Here is a 24,170-nt window from a genome sequence, read left to right as displayed (position 1 = left end):
AATGTAAAGAAACCTTTTCCATAAGCCCAGACTTTACTTTCAAAAACACAGTGAATTATCCTGCAAATATGTGTGGTTACTCACAAAAAGTACAGTCACGCATCACTTAAAGACAGGGTATGTTCTGAGAAGTACATCGTTATGCAATGTCATCATTGTGTGAACATCACAGAGTGCACTTACACAAACCTAGATGGTATAACCTACTGCACACCTAGGCTATACGGCATAGCCTACGGCTCCTAGGTTACAAACATGTACAGCTTCTTACTGTTGAATACTACAGGCAACTATAAGACAATGGTAAGCATTTGTGTATCTAAATATATGCAAACATAGAAAAGATACAGTAGAAACAGGGTAATGTAATCTCATGGGGCTACCATATTATATGCAGCCTGTTGTTGATGGAAATCTTGTTATGATGCACCTGACTGTACTTACATAAACATGAGGATGACATTTCACATCACCAAGAAACAACTGGGAGCACTTATCCTAAAGCTCAGTTGCTCATGTTTGCTCTAGAGATAGACTGCCTTGATTCAATTTGTTGCAAGACCATTTATTAGTTGGGTGATTTAGCATGTTATTTATTCCATTGAAACTTAATTTTTACTAACCTGTAAATTGGTAATTATAACAACACTGGCTTTATTAAGAGTGTTGTGAAATTCCAAAGAAATAATCCATGTAAAGTGGATGGCATGAAGTCCATAACACAAGGACAGTAAACTAAAGTATTGGTAAATAATTTAATTGCAAAAATATGCATGTTTTTCACTTATTAAAGCACTCACTGAGATCTGGAATACATTACTCCTAATTAATACATCCTTTATTTCCATTATGCCAATTTGGTCCAGCTGAAACAATAAATTCATTGTGCCAATGACTATACAATTTTAAGAAAATTATTAAAATATTTGTTACTTAGTGTCCACTATTATACATAACAGGTCAACTTTATTTGATGGGAAAATGAAATTATTTATATCATGCAATTCCACTGCAAGATCTTATGGAAAATGAATTTTTACCAACAGCAACATACTATATATATCTAGTTAAAAAGGAAAGTCAAAAAAGACATACATGGAGCCCATAGAAGACAAACACTTTTAACATTTTACACTATTAATTGTGATCGTCCTGCTAAAAACCACTTTTAATAGAAAAAACATTTTTATTAGGTAGATCAAATATATAGTGAAAATGACAGTCCATAGAATGGCTAGGAACATGAGTTACTACATCGTTCATAAACTATTCGTTTTTTGTTTCATTTTGTTTTAAAACAGGATTTTACTATGCCGCTTAGGAAGGATTTGAATTCCTTGGCTCAAGGGACCCTCTGATTTCATCCTCCTGAGTATTGGCATTACACGCATGCACCTCCACGCCTGGCCATCTATGTTTCAGTCTTTATATTCAAATCTGTCTGTTTTATGTCATAGGAATTAAGTAACAACGTATTACAAGAAATTATGCTTTTCATGCTTTTTCATTATATTACCTCCTTGTAGACTCCAAGATCAATATACCCACATATTGGATGAAATGCTCCAGTTCCACACACATATATGTGAGTTTTGTTATAGGGCTGAAGTACTCTGATGAAGTTTGCACATTCCGTCTGTTGGGCATAAAAATTAAAAGCATTAACACACAATTCAGGTTTTTGAAATATTATCATTTATGCCGCCTGTTTTCCAAGTAGATCAATCTTCAAAAATAAGAGCACAAATGAAAAAAGATTTAGCAAACGAGTCAAGACAAATATAGAAACCATGGCATAAAGGAGTAGCTTTTTAGATTTTGGAAGTTATAAAACCATTGAACTAATCAGAATTAGCTTAATTAGAATACAAGTCTATAGTGGTACTCAGTGAGGCCTAGAGAGCGGATATAAATAGAATATGAATTAGACACCCATATTTAAAATTTTCTCTCTTATTTTTTTAGAGATGAGATCTCTCTATGCTGTCCAGACTGGTCTCAAACTTCTGGGCTCAAGAGATCCTCCTTACTCAGCCTCCCGAGTAGCTAGAACTACAGGCACCCACCACCACACACACCTGGTATCCTTACTTTCTATAAGAAATACATAGAACACAAAATTTATCATGATCTGTTGTTACCACATAATTTATACCATATAGTTACTACTGTTTGCAACGTCATCTGTCTCAGCTACACTGAACAAAACACTGAACACAAACATGCATCTCTACGTATGTATTCAATTCTTATTGACCAGATGCCCTACCACTTATTGCCATTTATTTTCCAGTGTTACAGAGCCTTTAAGAATCAGATTATTTCTTGATAATTTCAATAATCTCTGTTTTTTCTCATGGACTTTTTTTTACACCAAGTCAAATTTTTGAAGAAATGTTTGTTTCTTTCTGTTCTGCATATGCTTATGCCTATGCCTAAAAATATTTCTTTATGTAATCATTATCTTTAGAACTTAATTATTTCATATGCTTCAGATAGCAGTAAATAGTTGCTCTCTCTCTTTTTAGAGTATTTATTCTTGTTATTATATATTATTTTCAATCTATCTCCTGCAAGTGATATTCTATCTTTACATAATTGTTACATGCAATTACTTAACCATGGCTTCATGATTCTTGGATCCAAAGACACTTAAGTTAACACTGGGCTGGAGAAGACTTTTATTCTAGGTTGGCTTTACCCAGGAGACAGGCAAGTGTTGGGTTATTAAGGAAGTTGGTAACCTGAGAAACCACTGGATTGCATAGAAAAAATCCAGTTTCTTTCTGCCCAAGTGGCCATAGGTTACTCACCAGTCAGGCATGGACCTAATGGTCCACTATTGCTGTTGGGGTTCCCAGGAGGAATATATTAAAAAACAAACAAACAAATAAAAAACCCAACAATAGACAATAACCTAACTGGTAGAGTGGTTCTTAGAATGAAATACAATTTTTTAAAAAGGCAGACAATGACTTAATGATAGGATTGTTATGGCTGTTATGTAGTTTAAGTAAAATAATATAAATTTAATACTTGTTTATTCCTTACCCTGATTTTGAGCTATACAAAATACTAGTATCCTAGTGGTTGCTCTGATTTTAAAGTGAATAGCTATGTCTACAGATCTGAAGATCTGAGGTACAATGTTTCAACTGGCATATATATATATATATATATGTATATATATGTATATATGTATTTTTTTTTTTTTTTTGAGACAGGCTGCTGGAGTACTGGCATGATCTCAGCTCACTGCAGCCTCAGCTTCCCAGGCCCAAGCAATTCTTCAGCCTCAGCCTCTTGAGTAGCTGTAACTACAGGTGCAAGTCATCAACTCCCGGATAATTTTTGTGTTTTATGTGTAGAGACAGGGTCTCGTTTTGTTACCTAATCTGGTCTGGAACTCCTGGCCTCAAGCAATCCTCTCTCCTTGGCCTTCCAAAGTGCTAGGATTACAGGCATGAGCCACCATGGCAGGCCAATACTAATAGTTTCGAACAAACAACGAAGACAAAGTAATATGAGAAAAGACAAGATAAAAGTATGAAAATGTTCATGATCACCAGGTAAATTTTATTGATGACCTCACGGCTAGAGTAGGAGGTTTTATAATCCAGCCTTTGCTCACTCATGCTCACTTTTTGAAAAGACTTTTATTCCTTGGTTTTTCCTGCACAAAGACATTAGTGCATAGGGGAGAGTATGCAGGGCAGGGAAGAGTAAAATCATATGGCTGGAGTGAGGGAGGACTGACTCACCACCAATTAGTTCATCATTTTTTCAAAAGCTCAATTAGAATTTAGAAAGTAATTTTGCAAGATTCTGAAATAAATATTTGGATAAAGAAATATAACTCCCTTTCCAGATTTTAAATTATGGAGTCAAACAGATTAGAAGCTATTAGTGACGAAGCACTGTTTAAAAAGACAAATATGGTCCAGGGCAACATTTTATACACAGTGGGGATATAATTTTGGTGATTGTTAAAAAAAAACAAACCTCTGAATCACACCTAAAGTATTTTATTTCCTTTCACTTGTCTAGGAGTACTTTATTAAAATGGTGCTAGTCCTAGAAAGTAGCCGAATATGCCAATTTCCTGACTTTACAAGGCATACCTCAGATTAATTTATGAAATTCCTCCCTTCTGTCTGATTGGGCTGACATGGAATGAACAAAAAAGTATGTGTAAATCTTGAATTATCTGACACAGTTTACAAAAATGTCAGTTGTGCTCAGTCAAAGTTTTCTGTAGGCAAGTTGAGAGAGGATAGTTCTCTAAGCAGCCTAGAGGCAATAGAAAGGCCTTGGCTGCCTGGGCAAAAGAAACCTGTGAATAGAGATCGTAAAAGATAAGGTCTCCCACTTTAAATTTTTTCTGAGGTTGACATTTAAGCCAAACAATCCTTGTTGCAAAAAAACTTCACAATGACTTCCCTTTCAATTCATAACTTCATTTTTTAAGTCTCAGAAATCCTGTGTTGTTTTATTCTTATACACAAAGTTTCAAAGATTTGTTTAAATAGCATGATCAATAATTAACTTGATTTAATTCACTTAGTGACCTGCAAGGCTATCAGTGGTAGTGTAATTCTGTGAGGCATGAAGAAAGATAACTTTGAGAAGCAGCCTTTGTAACTTTCCCTGAAAGCTAATTTGTCAGCTATTGCCCACAATGTCAATCATTGCATGTGACCAAACAATCCAGGGAGTAATATATTCAACTTAGGAAAAGTATTGAATTTCTCCTTCCTTCCTTTATTCCTCCTACCTACATGGCTTTCCATAGGCCCTACCTTACCCCCACTGGAAGAGAAAGAAAAAGGGAAGAGGGGGAGGAGAAGATAGAAAGAACCAAAGCAAACATCAACTTTTTAATTATCTTAAGTAATATTAGATGTATCAATATTTCATCTCTCATATATATGCATACATATATAAATAACTAAATAGACAAGTATAAAACTGAATTCATACTTGGAGAGAAAAAAGCAAAAATATATTAGTCTATGCATTAACACTTAGAATTTTAGTTTCTCCACAGATACCTGGAAAGATAATAGCAAAATAGAACTACTTGTAATTCTCAAGACATATGTAGGGTCCAATAAAATCCAAAACAGCTTTATATCTATTCTGATAACTGACTTATAATAGCTAATTTTAATTTATTTATGTTAAATATTAGAAGATACTAATGATTTTGGAATCTTATCTGGTTTTATTTTTAATGTGTGTTGCAGAATATTGTGATCATCAAACATTTTTTGACTTTTCACCTATCTCTGTCTCTGTGCTACGTGTTAGGCTTGTCTAGAAGTTCTAAGACAGCATCCAGGATGCAGAGATCAGTTTAGGTCTTAAAATCTTTAAAATAGGGCCGTGCGCGGTGGCTCACGCCTGTAATCCCAACACTTTGGGAGGCCGAGGTGGGTGGATCATGAGGTCAGGAGTTCAAGACCAACCTGGCCAAGATGGTGAATTTTCTCTACTAAAAATACAACAATACAAAGAAAAAAAAATAGCTGGGTGCTGTGGCAGTTGCCTGTAATCCCAGCTACTCAGGAGGCTGAGGCGGGACAATTGCTTGAACCCGGGCAGCAGAGGTTGCAGTGAGCCGAGATTGCGCCACTGCACTCCAGCCTGGGCAACAGAGTGAGACTCCATCTAAAAAAAAAAAAAAATCTTTAAAATATTTTAATAGATTGTTAATACTTCAAAATAAAAATAGAAAAACTCATATATCACATTTATATCTTAAAAATTGGAGATCTAACAGTGAAGATTTCTACAGAGCAATAATCAGTTAAAGTGCAAAAGAAAACATTTTAAAGAAAAAGATAGAAATGATTATTTAAATAAAGTCTATACATCAAATAAGGTAACTGATAAAGTGATAAAGAATATGTTTTTCAAGAGTGGAACACAAGGTATTATATTGTAGGTATACTCTATACATATTTATGTTACATAAATATGTCTACCTATACATGTGTATGTATATATATATATATATGTTTTATAAGTCTGTAAATAATCAGCAGGAAAAAGGCAAACAGGAAAATTAAAAAAATATGGGCTGCAGGGATATGCTATTTAAAAATTTTATTTTACAATCATATAAGATGTTAGTGTTTAGAGTAATGAAAAAATTTCAAACTAAAACAGCAAAAATATATACATATTTTATTCATTCATATGCATTTGTATTAAGCATTTAATATATGTTGTATCCAATATTAACAATGGTATAATAGGTAAATACACCCTCCCTTGATCACATACTGCTGGTAAGAGCATATGAGGCATAAACTTTCTGGAGGGCAATTTGACAATATGTTTATAAAATTTTTTATGTCCTTAACTAGTAAAAGTCTACTCAATAATCAAAGATATTCACAATATTCACATAAAATTTTTTCATGTACAGTGTCATTTTCAATAGTAAAACTGGATATGTAGCAAACTTCTAACAATAGGGGATTGATGAAATAATACATAAAGAAATACAGTGTAACTATTAAAAGTAGTGTTATAAAAAAGAATTTAATGACATGGGAAAATGCTCATGGCAGTCTGTGAAGTAAAAAAAATAAGTGTTTTAAGTGACTATGTATACAATGATTTCATACTGAAAATTAGTAAATAGATAAGATAGAAAAATAAATATCAAAATGTCACCAGTTATCTCTGGTTAGTGTTCATGGGGGAGAGGTATTTATAAATGACTTGTTTTTCTTTTTTTTGCTCGTATATAATTTGCAAACTTTCTACAATGAACATTCTATTTTAGTTTTAGACTTTCTTGAGAGAAAGAAAGGAAGAAAAAAAGAAAGTGAGAGGAAGGAAGGAAAGAAGGAAGGAGGGAAGGAAGGAAGGAGGGAAGGAAGGATGGAAGGAAGGAAGGAAGGAAGGAAGGAAGGAAGGAAGGAAGGAAGGAAGGAAGGAAGGAAGGAAGGAAGGATGGATATAATGAAAGAACTGAAGTTCCGGAAGATGCTTTAACTCTGTGTAATGTCTGTATGGACAGACTGTGCCCCTCTGTGTTTAAGCTGACAAACAGAGCCCAGGCTACCCTCACCCTGTGGTTTCTTTTGCTTGGAGTAAGCTGTTGAACCCACAATTTTATAGTCAGGACTAAAGACATTTCTTTAGTTACTTTCTTTTGAATAACTTTCCTCTAAATAGAAGCAAGATACTACCAAATATCTTCCTGTCACCTCTACCCTTCTTTGGATTGAACTGGGGACTATGTTCAACAAAGTGGAATAGTTCCCTTTTGTTTCCTCATCTTCTACTATCCCCACCCCAATTAGCTAACTTTCATTAGGGTAAATAATTCACTGTTTTGCAGTTACATAGTACCTTTGTGTAAAGGAACAGTCTTTCCAAACACTTGTTAATCCTAAACACACCCTTGGGAAGTAGGTAAAAATTACTAGAGAGGAAGAAGGAGAGAGGGTAATGCCAAACGTAATAAAAGATGTCAATAAAACCACAGAGCTGTCTCAGTTTTCTGTCGGCCAAAATCTACGTAATCCTCATTAAAAATGAGGATCTATGTTCTGGTGGTATTACAAAGAGAAATAATTTGAAGGATATAGTTTTTGGATCTTATATGGATATTTTATAATGTTATGTAAGAGCACAGACCTTGGGGCAAGACTTTTGGATTCAATCCCTGGCTTTACTATTTACCAGATGCATGACATTGGACAAGCCATTTAAGATTTTTCGCTTTAGTTTTCTCATCCAGAAAATAGAAAATAATAATAAAATCTAGCATATAGTGTTGTCATCAGGATTAAATGAGGTTATAAATGTAAAGCATTGAAAACAGTTCCTTGAACATGGTAACTGCTACAAAAATGTTAGCTATTATTAGAAGCTCTAAAATGAAACATTACTTTCAAGGAACAAGTTAAAATGAGGCAAAAATTTAAAATTATCACTACATGATTCAACATCAAACCACAGACTTTAGCAACAGGCAAAAGGCTCCTCATATCTTTAATCCTGGGTTAGCAGCAAATGTGCTTGAAGTTTAGAGGTGGTTACTAGCTCACAATTATGACTGAATTGGAATAATATGTTCTATATACAGAATCCTACATGGTCAAGGATATCACCTCCAGAAAAGCTTATCACCATTTTATTTAACTTAATAAGAGGGGCAATTAAGTTACTATGTAACTGGAATTAGTGAACATACCCCACGTGAGAGCACTGTCAGAATTTAAACCTTCACTGATTGTTTGACCTTGATGGTTTATCCCTGATCTACTCCATGGGAAAACCATTTTACTGGAGTAAATTGAAAACATCCCTTTCCTTCTTGCCTCCTTATCGTATACTCAATACTGGTGAAACACAAATACAAAAATGTCCATGCTGGTTATGGCATGCCTATACTGTCCATTAAATGACATAATTTGAAAAACTCTCATAACCAAAGCATTTCATTCTCTATGAGTGTTCAGTAAAGTATTGGTGTTTTTGCAGACCTGGGTACCTGTTTTGTGTTGGAATATTGAACTGGATGAAGATACCAAAGGCATGGGAGGAGAAGAATACATTACAGAATAGTTTAATTCCTTTTATTTCTAGTGACCGAAATGTAAAAACTGTTTTTCATTGCATTTTATGTTAACACTCCCTGATATATTTCTGCTAATATAAATATGCCTGAAAGGATGACATTTAATTATGTTACTAACTGAATATAAAATCAGGGGTCACCACAAGTTTGTTTTGTTTCATTTCAATTATTTTGCTTTGTAGTTACTATGTAGAATTCATCATTTGAGCAGTATCTGTATCCAACATTAGATTGAAAGCTCCATGAGGACAGATACGAGTTTCATATTTAGGATTTCTAAAAATATTTTTTGAATAAATGAATAACAAATGAGTGAACTAACCTGTTGTCTGAGATTATTAGCCTTCTGAGCTTCCCCTCACATCCTTAGACATTATGTGTCTTATTGTTTTATTTCTATCACATTGATAGAGGATTCTTTAATCTATTCATCCTTTCATATAACAAACACTATTTGTTATTATTAAATATGATGGCATAACTGATCTTAATACCCCTGCATTATTGTGGTTAGAGGTACGATTAAAGGATGGTGCAAAAGAAGCCTCAAGATGTCTATGTTTCTGCCCCAGGTTATGACTTGTTTTCGTCTTGGGTTACAATTTGAATGTGATTTATTTTGCCAAAAAAAAAAAGAGCAATTCTCCCCATTACCATAATGCAAGAAGTCAGGGCAGAAGATAGAATATCTGGCCTGACTCAGAGCACTTGGATGAGGAGAGGAGCCAGTCAGAGCCATGGCCCTCATTGCTGGAGATAAATCAGGTAACACGATTAGAGGGAGCACGCAGGACAACTTGGACAGTGCAGAAATCTAGACAGATAGGACCATACCAGAGACAAAAAGTCATACCTGTCGAAGGGTTTTCTCCGCTCTTCAAGGCAGCTTAAACTAAAAGTTTCATTAGTATCCTCTATTTGTCTTTTATGAGTTATTTTATATAATCATTATTACTAATATGTAAATTTCAGAGGAAGTAATTACTAGTTCTTATGCCAGAATGCTGTCATTCATTATTAACTAATTCTTATTGTTCTTTCCATAATGTCACCACATAAAGGAATTCTTATAGATATTTTAAGTTTAATTTCAACTCAATTGAAATTACGTATCAATTCTGTGTTTGCGATGCTAAAATAACTGATGGTTTTGTGTACACTTACAAAATACGTGTGCATAAATTAAAAATACACATTCCTAGAACTACAGTCTTTTGGATGGTTTATTTTTGAATATTTTTATGTGTTTCTAATCTTTTTTTGTGACAAAAATAATATTCAGAATTAATACATTAGAAAGTAGAGTGTTTCTAGATTTCTTAAATTTTGTAAATAATATCATGGCTTTTGGTAAGATAGAGATATTTTATTCCACATTAATATTCATATAGAATATGTTAGTTTAGTCTGAAAAATAATACACTAATACCATTAATTCAATAAAGCCCAATATAAATATTTGCTATCATATCAGTAGAAATTTTACAAAGATAATTGTTAAAGTTTCATACTTACATTGGCATCTTTCCCAGCTAATTTACATAATTCCACCCGTTCCTTTGCGGCAGGCCAATAAATCTGCAAAACATTTCAAAGTATGTTACAATCTGAATATCTGAAACACCTTAACACTCTGCAATTCTGATTAGAGAGTGAATGTGTGAAATTGAAGAATGAGTATTAAGCATGTTGTTAGAGTCAATGTGGGAAATTTGACATTTAAATATTTCCCAAAGCCACCCTGAAAGTTTCTAAAAGAAAAGTGTCTAGTACTATCCATTTTTGTTAATCTTTTAGTTTCTATTTTAATGTATGTAACAGTAGATACATTATGTTCAGAGGTCCATAAGCTTTATCATGATGTCAACAGAATTTCACATGAGCATTTGCCTAAATAAGAGGCTGTATGTACCATGTTTTTCTGTGTTTACTCAGAGTAGTAGTACATTATAAACATGTGCCATGAAGTGTTAGAAACAACTCTCTGTTAGAGCATAAGTTCTTTCTCCAAGCCAAGGACCAGTGTGAATTTGCTGACAATACTTAACATGCTTGGAGCTCAGACACATCTGCCACTTAGCTAAATGTTTTATAAGCATTCTCTTATTTAAATTTCACAATGACCCTCTGAGATGGCTGTACTTATTCTTCCCATTTTGAGATCAGAAAACTTAGTCACATAGCCTTTAAATAACATGTTGAGGACCACAAAACTTATGGCAGAGCCACAATCTGACTCAAAGTCCATCTGACTCTTGAACTGGGGGTGGTCTCAACCATTACATAAGTCAAGGGCTCCAATCTCATTGGTTGACAGCTTTCAATTATGCTTCATGATCTTGAGTTCAAGGCTTTTTTCTTTCTTTCTTTCTTTCTTTCTTTTAAATTCTGTCAGGAAGTTTTTGTAGGAATTCTGTAAGAAAGTTTTTGCAAAATAAAGTTTAAGCAGTTATGCAACTCCATTAGCTTACAGAAAGAAATGCGCTCTGTTAAGCTATAAGCAAGAAGAAACAAGAAAAGCAAGCTCTAAAATACTTATATGCTCCAGGAGTTCCGGATAGACTTTTATTATGTTTCTCACCAATGGTAGCAGAAAATATTTTAATACGTGAGAAAAAAAGAAAATATCCTGAGGGAATACACTGAAAGAGACTTGTTAAACCTGGAATTAACAAAGGATTTAGAAGTCATCAATGTTTATATGATATTATCCTTGTGGTGAAATTTTAGGGTTTTATGTCTCTAAATAAAGAACAGAGTATAGCATTCAAAATAGAAAAATTTAATGAAATTATTGAGATTTTAAACTGGAGCAAGATTGTCTACTTAGAGAAGATCTTAACATTCACAAATTATTATCCAGATATGTATATAGGCAGGTGGTGGAGGCAGCAGGAGGCCCAAGTGATGAGCTAACCTTGATAAGGTACACAGTGAATAAAATGCTATTTATTCAGAAATGGTTTGAATCACTGTAGTTCTACTATCACACAATTTTAAATAGTAGCCAGTAGTCAAATATTAATGAGTTACAGCACAAAAAGCAGTATGAATGGAAATTAGTAACTCATTATTAGGGCTAAAAAGAATATCTCCTCAAATTGCAAACCACACATCTTGCTTTAGAATAAAGTTAAAAGCAACTAAAATAAAATGATTACATTTCAGGTGTATAGGTGGGTGGATTTAGAAAAATGGCCAGCCAAAATAGGAAATGAGGGGAAGGATGACTTGGTGGTAAGGAACAGGTTATTTACCAGATTCTAGCATTTGTGCTTGAGGGTGCATTTTCAGGTGTTTAATACATAATTAAGAACAAGAGAATAATGTAAGTTAGTAAATAGATTAACTAAAATGGGCAATGCATGGACCAATGGACAATGGTTAGTCGTAAACCCAGAATCGTGAAGCCATAACTTAATAATCCAGAGGGAACACTGCAGCTGGCCCAAAATTGGAACGTTTCTTCAAAAGTTGTTTGTTTGTTATTTTTGTTCTGGTGGTTCCTTTGTTATTCATCATTGCTAGCAAAAATACTGGACTGAGTGCTCCTTTAAAATTGCATCAGCCGGGCGTGGTGGCTCACGCCTGTAATTCCAGCACTTTGGGAGGCTGAGGCGGGCGGATCATGAGGTCAGGAGATCGAGACCATCCTGGCTAACACGGTGAAACTCCGTCTCTATTAAAAAATACAAAAAATTAGCGTGGTGGCAGGTGCCTGTAGCCCCAGCTACTCGGGAGGCTGAGGCAGAAGAATGGCGTGAACCCGGGAGGCGGAGCTTGGAGTGAGCCGAGATCGCACCACTGCCCTCCAGACTGGGCGACAGAGCGAGACTCCATCTCAAAAAAAAAAAAAAAAAAAAAAAATTGCATCTTGAATTCAGAGTCTTTGCTTTAGATATGAGCTTATGAACTCTCAAGGTATCCTCTCACTTTTTCCCCCCTCCACTGGTCCAATTTTATTATTATTTTTAATTTTGGTTAAAAACGCATAACATAAAATTTACCATTTTAACAATTTTCATTGTAGAATTCAGTAATGTTAAGTATATTTACACTGTTGTGCAGCCAATCCCTATACCTTTTTCATCTTGCAAAAGTGAAGTGCTGTACTTGCTGGTTCTTCAATATTACAGTGATTTTACAACGGACAACTTTATGTCATTGGACTGAAAATAGTACACAGAATACTTATCCATAACCTGTCAATTGATTTAATATTTTTAATGCACTCAAAATATATTTATTGATGCAGACCTTGTGCCTAGGAAAGGTTTTTTTTTTAAATAATATTTTCTTTTTTTTCCTTTCTTTTTAACTTTTACTTTAAATTCAGAGGTACAAGTGCAGGTTTGTAATACATATAAACGTGTCATGGGGGTTTCTTGTAAAGATTGTTTCTTCACTCAGGTATTAAGCCTAGTACACATTAGTTATTTTTTATGATTCTCTCCCACCTTCCACCCTCCACCCTCCAAAAGGCCCCACTGTGTGTTGTTCCCCTCTCTATATGTCCATGTATTCTCATCAGTTAGCTCCCACTTACAAGTGATGAGAACACATGGACACATAGAAGTCCATTTTATAAGTATTTGGCTTTCTGCTCCTGTGTTAGTTTGCTAAGGATAATGGCCTCCAACTCCATTCATGTTTCTGCAAAGGACATGATCTGTTTCTTTTTTTATGGCTGGGTAGTATTCCATAGCGTACATGTACCACATTTTCTTTATCCAGTCTACCACTGATGAGCATTTAGGTTGATTCCATGTCTTTGCTATGTTGCCAGATTAATATTTCTTTGAATCATTTCAGCATGTAAGATCCTGTTCTTTTTTTGTTTGTTTTAGATGATAATCAGGTTTAATCACATTTAAGGAATACATGTAGGGCAAATATCTATAGATTTGTTCAAAATTACATATCATACAAATATTAATAATGTAGGAAACAAAAAAATATAACTCTTTCATATTAAGTAAATGAGTCTTAAAAAGGATAAAGACCATCACAGGGTTTTATTTTTTACTTCAAATCATAGTATTGGGTGATTGAGTTAAATTAAATTGTGAGATAAATGATGCCTCCAAAATTAAATGTGAATATATTCACTAGTGCTTCTAAGAGGAGGGGCTTATTTAAAGAATGACAAAATGTGGAAGCACTCTTTATATCATTTTTGAGATCTAAATAAAGGTTTCAAAGTTTGCACCAAGTAGTTACTCTTCATTAACTATTTGTTCATTAGACATATAATTATGAAAGGCCTTCTGTATGTCAGCCAAGGCATAAAATTGAGGTGCTTGGATCTGAGTTAGGATGGGAGATACAGAGTGACAAGAGAGTACATGAGATGAAACCACTGTGCCCAGGGAGCATTGTGGAGCGCTTACTGGTAAACAGTGTCTTTAGCAGTCTCTACTTTTGATCGTCTGTTTTAAATTACTTGCTCTTAATAGTTTCAACTCTAATATAATAGCTTGGTTTAGTTAGGTAGTTTCAACTCTAATTTTGTCTCAGGGACTTGACACTAAAATAGCAATTGCACATATTTTCTCTTTGTAAAGGAATACAGATCTGTAGAAGATGCTTTAATGTTTTTGTTGTACATTTTCAGTTATTGCTTATAAGTCACATAATTGTAATTTGAGTTGCACCATCCTAGTTGATGAAGCCATACAACTAATTACAAGCTTCAAAGAACTGACTTTTTGATTAGCAAGTAAATGTTATATACAAGCACAGAGATTCTGAGATAGGATCACAAAGAAAATTTTACTTCTTAAAGTAAAATTAAAACCTTCAAAAATAAGGATTTATTGAAATTATATATTGGCTTATTTTGACACAATGCTGCCAAGGTTTAGTCATCACAAACAGAATTACCTTAAACAAAAACAATCTATAATGTATCTGATTGTCTTTTAGACTCTAAACATTTACTTAGAAGGGAAAAAGAGTCATTATAGCCGTGTCAATATTGAAAAGATGTCAGTTTAATTATGATTTGTGGTGGACTTTTTTCTTATATACTATCTAGAAATTAGAATAAAGAGATTTTTTAAAAATATTCATTTTTATTCCTAATTGGTAAAGAATTTAAAGAGACAGAATTTCCCTTAATTCAATGTAAAAACACAAAAAACAAGACAAAATCGTTTTTAAAGATCCACTCTTATTCTTACATAGAATTGGCAAAATTTTCAATAATCTTTTGAAGTGTTATATATATATCACATTATATATAATGTTTATATAATGTGATATATAATGTACTATACACACACACATAATAGCATTCCACTATTTTCATATTTTTCTAGTCTCTTTCTCTCTCTCTCTCTCTCTCTCTGTGTGTGTGTGTGTGTGTGTGTGTGTGTGTATAGATGCATGTGGAGGGGGAAAATAGAGAGAGAAAGACAGAGAGACACACAGTTACATAAAGGGAAAAATAGAGATGCCAACTATAGGGTGATTGGGTATAGAATAAGATATGTTTCACATATAGGCTGAAGTTTCAGCATTGTTGTACAAGAGCCCAAGAGGTAACTGTGTTTCCTGGATTATTTTAGTGGCCTAGTCAGTACACTTTTTGAGATTGCATCAGTATTAGACAAAAGTCACACCATATAGTTAAAAATATAACGTCCACATTATCTATTAAAAGTCAGCCCTCAGGATCAATAGTTAATATGAACAATTTTGAGACAGTGATTATTAATATTCTTACTGCCTTTTGAATTTATCAGCAATAAAATGCCACATAAATCTTCTTGCACTGTAGTGTGTCTTGCACACAGTATCTTGACATATTAAAAGTTGCATGAAACAGCACACAACAGAGCACATGTCCCTGTTTCTAAAAGCTGATGTAACTGTATTTTTCCCTTAGAAAGTCATCCACAGATATTTTTCCTTCACTTATTAAAGAGAGTCATACCAGAAACAGAGATGCCATTGCCTAATGGTCATATTTTAATTGCTCTGAAATATTCCCACAAAACACTAATTCTTAACTAACCTTGTGCTGATGCACCAGATACAGATTTTAAGGATATAATTTTGGTGGGTTGTGGTCTTTGGGACCTTAGAGCCTTGATATCAAGGACTGCAAATATGCAGAGAGTTTACTGTTGCTGTCTATCCACATGCAGGAGACATTAGAAATCAAACGGAGATATTTTCTGTGGATCCAGAAGAACCTAAGAATTCCTCTCAACTTACTTATTCAGGGTATAGCTAGTAATTGAACAATTATTAAAAATACTTGCAAATTGGTTTTAATTTGAGTGCTAATTCTTATAGATCCAGCTGATAACAGAAAACTGGCAAACAGAAGTAAATAAATTTATAAAATTTCTTCACTTGGAAATAGGGGTTTATGGGTCAACACTGTAAAACAAGTATGTCTCATGAGCCAGTCCTCATATTCTATAATTTACTGACTTACCCATATTAGTATATTTATTTTGCCTTTATAGTATTTCACAATTGATCATTTCCAAAGGATTAATTTTTTCATGCTAACCTTGGAAGGCTCAAATATTATTATCTAAACATATATCTGTATATTTTCTTTTAGAGTTGTATAGCTTGCTAGTATGAAACGAGACCATATTACTGAAATAAAAATTGTCTTCAGTGCCCCCCTTAAATAGGCTTTGTGCATAAAGTTATAGTTTAAACATGTTCTTAAAAAAATTTAATAATAATTTTTTACGCAAATGTAGTGGAAACTGTGTGCATTTAAAAATACAAGCTGTGATCTAGTTATATTGATTTTATTTACTTTTCTCTGTCCAAAATCCAAAACAACTTTTTGTCCTTTTATTATTTTTACTTCACTTTGAAAAAATACTTAGAAGGGACTCATAAAATATTGCAGCATCCCTAACAATTATTGTTTCATTCATGATTTATATAATTAATGAACACTTATCTTTTAGTAAGGTGAAAATGTCAGACAATTAATTTTTAATTATTCAGTGTTAGGCAAGTTACAGAAACATTCAAATAATGATAAGACCTTATAACAACATCCAAAGGAAATTCTAATTATATCTGCTCTGTTTCATCTTTGGAGAAGCAATTTAATTGACTCAAGTTAGCAAGTGCAAGGTCAGTCAAATGCCCCTCGGCCTAATTCAGAGATGTGAAAACAACTGAATGAGACACACAAAAGAAAGTTGAAACTTATTCATAAAACCTAATTAAAGACAAAAATTCAGAACCCTTGAGATAGTGGCCATCTCTTTCAAAAAACAGGGTACAAGTTTTTAAATGGCTTTAAAGAAAAAAATGTCACTCTGAATGCTATATGATACAAGGATTTGAACAACTAAAAGAGCAATGGTTACTGTGGGTTCCCAGGACAGGGAGGTGTTTTCCTGTTGCAAAACAAGAGCAACAGCGCCAAAGGTAAAGCTTGTGCAGTGGGTACTGGCCTGGCTTAGATAGAAATTGTTACAGAAGGGAAGTTTAATTCTCCATTTCTTTTTGTTTTGTTTTGTTTTAGATTTTTATGTGAAGGCAGGCCTACAAATTTTCCAAGAAAATGTGCTTCAATACAGAAGATGGAGTTCCAGGCAAATTCTAACGTGGTCTTTTCCATGATTTTTCTGCATGAAGCCTTGGGTGACAACTGTCTTTCCCTTTCCCTTTTCCCGACTCAGCTCAGAAGCCTCGCTTGCATTTTAGCCTTCTTCCACCAACCATCTCTCTCTTCTACTACACTTTTGCTTATCACATCCATTTGCACTTTCTTTTTCAAAAGTAAGTTTAGTTTGAGACCTTTTTCCAGGTGTAAAGATCAATTAAATGCAATGCAATCAGAACACATGAATGTGAGTCCCTACTGCATCGCCGCTTGGTTTGTGACCTTAGGTAGGTGTGAATCTCAGCAGCCCAGCCTTAAAACACAAATCATCATCTCCACCAAGTTAATACTCATTTGAAAGAAACTTGCAGTAAACATTTCTTGAGCTTCTTTGTATATGCCAGCTAATGCTGCTCTTTAAAATAATACTTCATTATTATCTTCTAGGTAGAGCTTGTTCTACCTAAAATACATCTGACCTCTTCTAGATGATCCCTTCTTATAAACACCTGTAAATTTTATTATCATCTCCCCAGAAAGGTCTTTTCTAATAACCAATCTGAAGCAGTTTCCCAGGAACACCACACATTTTTTAACATAACAGTTCACAATAAGTGCTATTTTATTTGTTTCCTTTTCTCCATTAACTCTCTATTCCCAAATTGAAGACACTATGAGCACAAATGTCTGACCTGTTTTATTTTTCACTATATTCTTAGCATCTAGAAGAGTATCAGGAATATAGTAGAACCTCAATAAATATGTATTGCAAGGCCGGGTGCCATGGCTCATGCCCTGTAATCCTAGCACTTTGGGATTACAAGTGAGGTGGGCAGATTGCATGAGCCCAGAAGTTTGAGACCAGACTGGGCAACGTGGCAACACCCTGTCTCTATTAAAAATAATAAAAGTCAGCTGGGCATGGTGACAAGCACCTGTAGTGCCAGCTATTCAGGAGGCTGAGGTGAGAGGATTATTTGAGCCCAAGAAGTTATGGCTGCAGTAAGCCGAGATCACATCACTGCAGTCCAGCCTGGGTGACAGGAGTGCGAACCTATCTCATAAAACAAACAAACAAAAAAAAACACCTACAAATATGTATTGCATGAAAGAGAGAGAAATGCTAATATACCATACAAATTAAAATAAATCTAAGAAGTCCACAAATGGTCAGTAATTTAGAACTTGTGGTCCAATTACTCTTGTGGATGGACTTCAAACTTTTGTAGTGAATACTATTCAACACCTCTAATCCATGACTTACTGAAGTTTAGTAAGCACTGATGTCTGGTGTCAAGGAACATTGCTTTTTCTTCCTACCACCTTTAGCACCTGGCACAGAATCTGGCATAGTGAGTGCTCAATAATTATTATTTGAAAAGTAATCTGCAGAGTTTCCCGTAGAATTGGACACAGAGAAGGAGTTCTTGTGAGAGTTCTGGCGAGGTCTGAGCAGTCTGACAATATCCCGACAGTCCATTACAGTGACCAGATGGGACCTGCACATCAGCACCCGGGCTAGGGAGCCAGCACATCCATGAACGAGTCGATTGTTTTAACTCTGTGATTACTAGATAGCATATGCTCGGCAGGCAATGGAAACAGATTAATCACATGAAACTAAGCAGGGTGCCTTATACCAAAAGTTAATTTATTAGGATGTCCACATGCTTTCCGAGTGTTTCTATTTTCTCAATTTCAAGTATTAAATAAGAATTAAAAGACTGATGATTTTGTTTTACAAATAATTTGATTTTAAGTGAGAAGATTATTTATTCTATTCTTTTCCCACTATGTAATAGACTTCTTAGAAGCTAAAGCATTAGATAGAAATGTCTTATTCAGCCATAGAGTAAGTTAATAGAACTGGAGTCAGAAGATCATTCTGATTTATAATAGTATTTTTGCTTATACTTAATATCAAACAAGCAAGTGTAGAGTCTTCGTGTATCAGAACTCTTGTTCTAGACTTACCTAAAGAAAGGGAAATAACAAAGCTCTTTTTTATGTTAGGCAAAGAAGGGTGTTTAAATATTCCACTGGAAATTATTATATGTAAAACTATAAATTCATTTAGGTTAGTTATTTTCACAATATAAATGCTCAAACATAAGGGCATGGCATTACGGATTTCAAGTAATCTGAGTAATTTTTACAATTACATGCAAAAAGAAAGAAGAAAGAGAAAGAAAGAAAGGAAAAGAGAAAAGGAAAGAAAGAGAGAGAGGAAGGAAGGAAGGAAGGAGAGAAAGAGAAAGAGAGAGGGAGAGAGGGGAGGGAGGGAGGGAAAGAAGGAAGGGAGGGAGGGAGGGAGGGAGGGAGGAAGGGAGGGAGGGAAGGAAGGAGAAAGAGAAAAAGAAAGCCAACAAATAAATGTTTGAATAATATAGACACAAAAGCAGTACTCAGCTTGGTAAGTCATACGTCATTTTTCTTTGTGACCCTTTGCTTGCATCCTGGTTTAGAGACTTGTTCCATCCCTGCAGGTTTGAACTGCTTCCAAAATAAGTAACATTTTCATATGGAAGGATCCCAACAATTCATTAACTCAAAAGTCCAACTAAGTAACATAACCAAACAGAGAGTATTGCATATTTTTTTTACCATCAACTATGACTCCATTAAAAAAAAAAAGACTGAGAAAGAGGGAGGGGAAGACTTTCAGCTTGTATACATTATTCCTGAAGTTTACATAGAGAGGGCTCTGGATTTTATATGAATTATTACTAGGACTACTTAAGGCTGGCTGAAGTAGAGAATGTTCACTTGTACTCAAACTGACAGTTACTATGTAGTTTCGAATCATTTGTTTAGAAACCATGGGTCCTTAAAACATATTGTACAAATGTCAAACACATTCATTATTATAATGTCTACACTGAACAGGCTTCTAATGCATCACTTGTAAATGAATGATAAATAGATATAAACGTCTATTCACAGTTGGCCACCTTTCTGAAGGACTATTAAAGTTATTCTTTTATATACTTCCTCTGACTCAGGTGACAGAGTAGGATGTTAAGGGCTGGGGCAGGAAAATGCAGCTCCCTTAATTTAAACTATGAGAAATCTACATACATCGCTTCTCGCCTTTTGGCTAAGATCAAGTGAAAAATCTACATATAGAATAGAGAATAGACTGTTTTCTGCTCCATTTCTCAAACATATTTTTCCCCATTCGAACTGAACAACAAGGAAACAACAAACCCCAAGTTCCAAATTTAAATGCAAACATTTTAAATTAACCAGTTAACATTAATCCAAATTTTACTCATCCATCTTGTACTAGTTCAAAACCATGAACATCATGTAGTTGTTTTCCTCTCTCTGGATTTCTACCATATGTGGTCTGTCTCATTATTTTGGACATTTAAAATTTTCCAACTTTCCTTGTAACTGTATTATGCCTTGTCTCCCTAAGATTAGAGCAATGACAAGATCTGAGTTTTGTATTCTATTACAATATGCTTAGTGCTAATAGTAGATACTCAATGGATTTTTGTTGAACCAAATGAAAAAGAAATGCTGGCTCAAGTAGAAGGGCAAAAGAAAAAAATATTCAAAGTGTAGTCACTTATAAAGTATCCTAAGTTTTATTTCTATAATGCGTATTAGTTGTTTCAGCTGCAGAAACTGACAAAACCAAACCAATAAAAGTGGCATTATTTTATGTATAATTACACTAAGATATATATTAAATGATGCTTAAGTCATATTTAGTTATTTGATTTTTTAAAAAATGTTTTCTGTACATTAAATATTTAGTGATAATGCTAAATGCTATGACTATAGAATAACATATTATGTAAGTCTTTGAACTAAGTTATAAGACACTCTTTCTCATCAATGTCACCCCCCCCAAAACAGTCAAAATACTAAAGGGAGAAAACTTATATGTTTTCACCATAATTAAAGAGATTTACAGCAGACCAGATTTCATGAAGTTTATATTAAATCATGAATCAGAGAAAACTTTTGCAGAGGCAAATAAACTCTTGTACAAGCAAAATAATTATTTATGAGGATTAGCAGATTTTTCAATTTTTACTACACAAGATGAAAAAAATACTGGCAACAAATACTTTCCAAAGCTATCTACTGAAAGAAAAATAAATTCTTTCAGATAATTTTCTTGTAGAACTAGCTAATCTTTATAAGTCTTTCCAAATAGGCAATATATACTTCTTTTTGTTTGGCTGAGAAAACTTTTATGTTTCCCTTGGGTTACCTGTGTTAAATTGAAAAAGAAAAAATCAGTCTTCTAAGTCAATTAACTTTTAAAGACAGTTTGTTTTCTGCTCCCTCTCTGTAAGCGTAGTAATCAAAGTGTTTGGTTCCTGAATATTCCTTCAACTTGAGGTGATTGATATAAGCAACTCATAGTTACCCTCCTTTCCTTGCAAGTTTGAGAGTTGAAACTAATATATTTCTGGCCAATGAGATGAAAGAGAGGGTTTTGCAAAAGTTTTTTTGCTCCTAAAAAAGGGATATAAGTGATGATCTATTTTTCCATTTATATTTCTTTGTCTGGATGTGACCCATGAAAACTGTGGCAGCCATCTTGCTACCAACCTAAAGATAATGCCAATCCCAAGAATGGCTGACAGAGAAAGAAATGGGTCCTCGATAACATCATTAAGCAGATGATATTTTCATCTTTGTAGTCACTCAAACTCCGAACATATTCATATTATATAACAAATTTTCTTATTTTTAAGCCAAATTCGGCGTCTTTCATTCTGTTAGCTATCTATTCTATGCTAATTGATAAAAGTAATATAGTGGTTTCTTAGTCAAAAAAGGAAAACTAACAAAATCACAAATTCAAAATTTAAAGAAACACACTACTTAGTGTATTTTATGTATCAGACATTGTGCAGTGCGCTAAAAGAGAATCAGAAGTGCACAAAAAATTATCCCCTTATTCAAGGAATGTATAATGTGGATGAAGACATACTGACACAAATGAATACTGACAACACTATCAGCTAGGACATCTGACATTGACATAAATATATAAAATGCTCCAGTAAAAGTGAAGAACACTTACATTTCCCGAGGGTGAGGTGAAGCCTTGGAGAGCAAAAGGTGACAAGAATATAATTCGATAAAGCCTTTCAAGAATGAAGAGCAGTGAAATGAGCAAGAAAGTGAAATCCAGGAAGTTTTAGAAAAGGTACAGAACTTGATAGTAAATTCTTTATTTTATGAAGAATAAACAGGGTGCTTTGAGTAAAGGAGAAAGAGGTGTGGGGAGAGAGAAGCAGACAATAGAGTGCATGTGAGAGAACAATGAATAGTTAACAGTGAGACTGGAAACAGGGTGGAAACGGGCTAGGAAGAGCCTTGGAAGTCAATGCTAAGAAGCCTGGAGTTTATTCAAGTTCCTAAGAAAAACTGCCAGAGTTGTACAAGTGAGTGAGACACATTCAGACTTTTAATTTTGTGACGATAACTCTTACGGTTGTGGTGAACAGATTAGATAGGAGAAAAGGATAAACTAAGTTAAAAATGGTATTATCACTGACACTAGAAAAATATATTGAAATATTTGCCACATTATCAGCTTGGCCTGCCGGCTGAGGCTTTTGCTGGGACTACGTCACAGCTCAATTCTCCCTTTGCCTAATACTGCTTCCTAGCTTTCCTCCCACTGGGCTGATTCCAAGAGCACTCTCTTATGAGCTAATCTTCATCTCAGAGTTGGCTTCTGGAGAAACTCAACCTACAACAAAAGTGTCGGAAATGGTAAATACAGTTCTTGATCCATGTCCTTCTCTCACAATGTGATCACTTCTGGTTCTGATTGTTCCATTTGATCTAGTGTTGGGGGAAGGAACTGTCAAATCAGTGCGCATCATCTTTCCAGATCCCGTCCCAGAGGAGTCCACTAGTATTCCCCAGCTGAAGAGAGGCCTTACGGACAAACTTTGGAATCGTTAAGCTTTGGGATAGTTAAGTTGTGAGGTGTCACATCCTTGCAATGTGTGCTTATACTTGCTTTTAAGCCTAAGTCCCTATAGAAATAGTCCTTCCTCTCAAAAAAATTTTCAAAAAAGATAAAAGGTCATAATCTCATCCATCTTCTTTAAATGCCAGAGAATTTAAAAAGCAAAGAAACAAAAAACAACTGTCTACTTAATTTTTATTTTCTAGATAGTGGAAATGTTCCCCAAAAATCTAATTAATTTTGACTTTCTTCCTCTGCATTTATTTGTCAAATATTTACTAATTATATACCTGCACTATTCACTCTAGTAGACTCAAAATCTAGTCTAAACAAGAGTAAAGATAGTAAAAAGGTATTATTAAATAATTATTACAAAATGAATTTTGTGAATGATTTTGCTATAATTTCTGGTGATTTCTATGCTAACTGCCCATGGCAAATATGAATATTAATGGCCTTTTTTAATAGGCACAGCCTTGTTTGTACAAAACCTCCAAGTTCACATATATTGTAAATTTTGCTAACTTAATTGAGTATTTTCTACAGATTTTTTTTTTTAACTTTCCAAGGGAAAAAAAAAAAGCCCAACCAGTCACTGATAACTCAATTATATGTTGTAGATTGCTTTAACTCTAAAGAGTACAAAGGAGAGCCTTCAGCGCCTCAGAGTCCCAACATGTGTGGTTTCCTCCGCAGAAGAGTTTGGATCTTTGCCGAGGGGCACTGAGCCAATGCAAACCAAGTGGGTCTAAACACTGCTAAAGTACTACATTTTGACACTTATGTGCTACTGTGGAGTATCTTTAGCAATAGAGTGATTTATATAAGTTGGAATGGTGGATACCTATATAACATAAATTATTACCTTTGCATACATAATCCCCTTATGAATTATACATTTTATACAGATATAAAGAAATATCAGTTACGTAGACAACATCTAATTTCATAATGTATTCAAATAACTTTATTTTAATAATATCATAAGATAAATTGATACTTCATAAACATTTACTTTTTAAAAT

At 34.1% G+C, this 24,170-nt stretch overlaps 1 protein-coding gene across 1 annotated transcript in view; it reads right to left on the bottom strand.

Annotated features, from left to right (window-relative positions):
* SEMA3D (semaphorin 3D) overlaps window positions 1-24,170 on the bottom strand; it is a 123,706-nt gene that overhangs the window by 72,394 nt on the left and 27,142 nt on the right. The window contains exons 3-4 of the mRNA XM_032761199.2: window positions 10,118-10,180; window positions 1,517-1,636 (exon numbers count right to left, since the gene is read on the bottom strand). Coding sequence (XP_032617090.1) covers window positions 1,517-1,636; window positions 10,118-10,180 — 183 coding nt within the window. The remainder of the gene's footprint in view (window positions 1-1,516; window positions 1,637-10,117; window positions 10,181-24,170) is intronic.

This window comes from Hylobates moloch, unplaced genomic scaffold, assembly GCF_009828535.3.
Source record: "Hylobates moloch isolate HMO894 unplaced genomic scaffold, HMol_V3 SCAFFOLD_1, whole genome shotgun sequence".
NCBI lineage: Eukaryota > Metazoa > Chordata > Mammalia > Primates > Hylobatidae > Hylobates > Hylobates moloch.
This window is presented reverse-complemented; position numbering and strand designations above follow the sequence as displayed.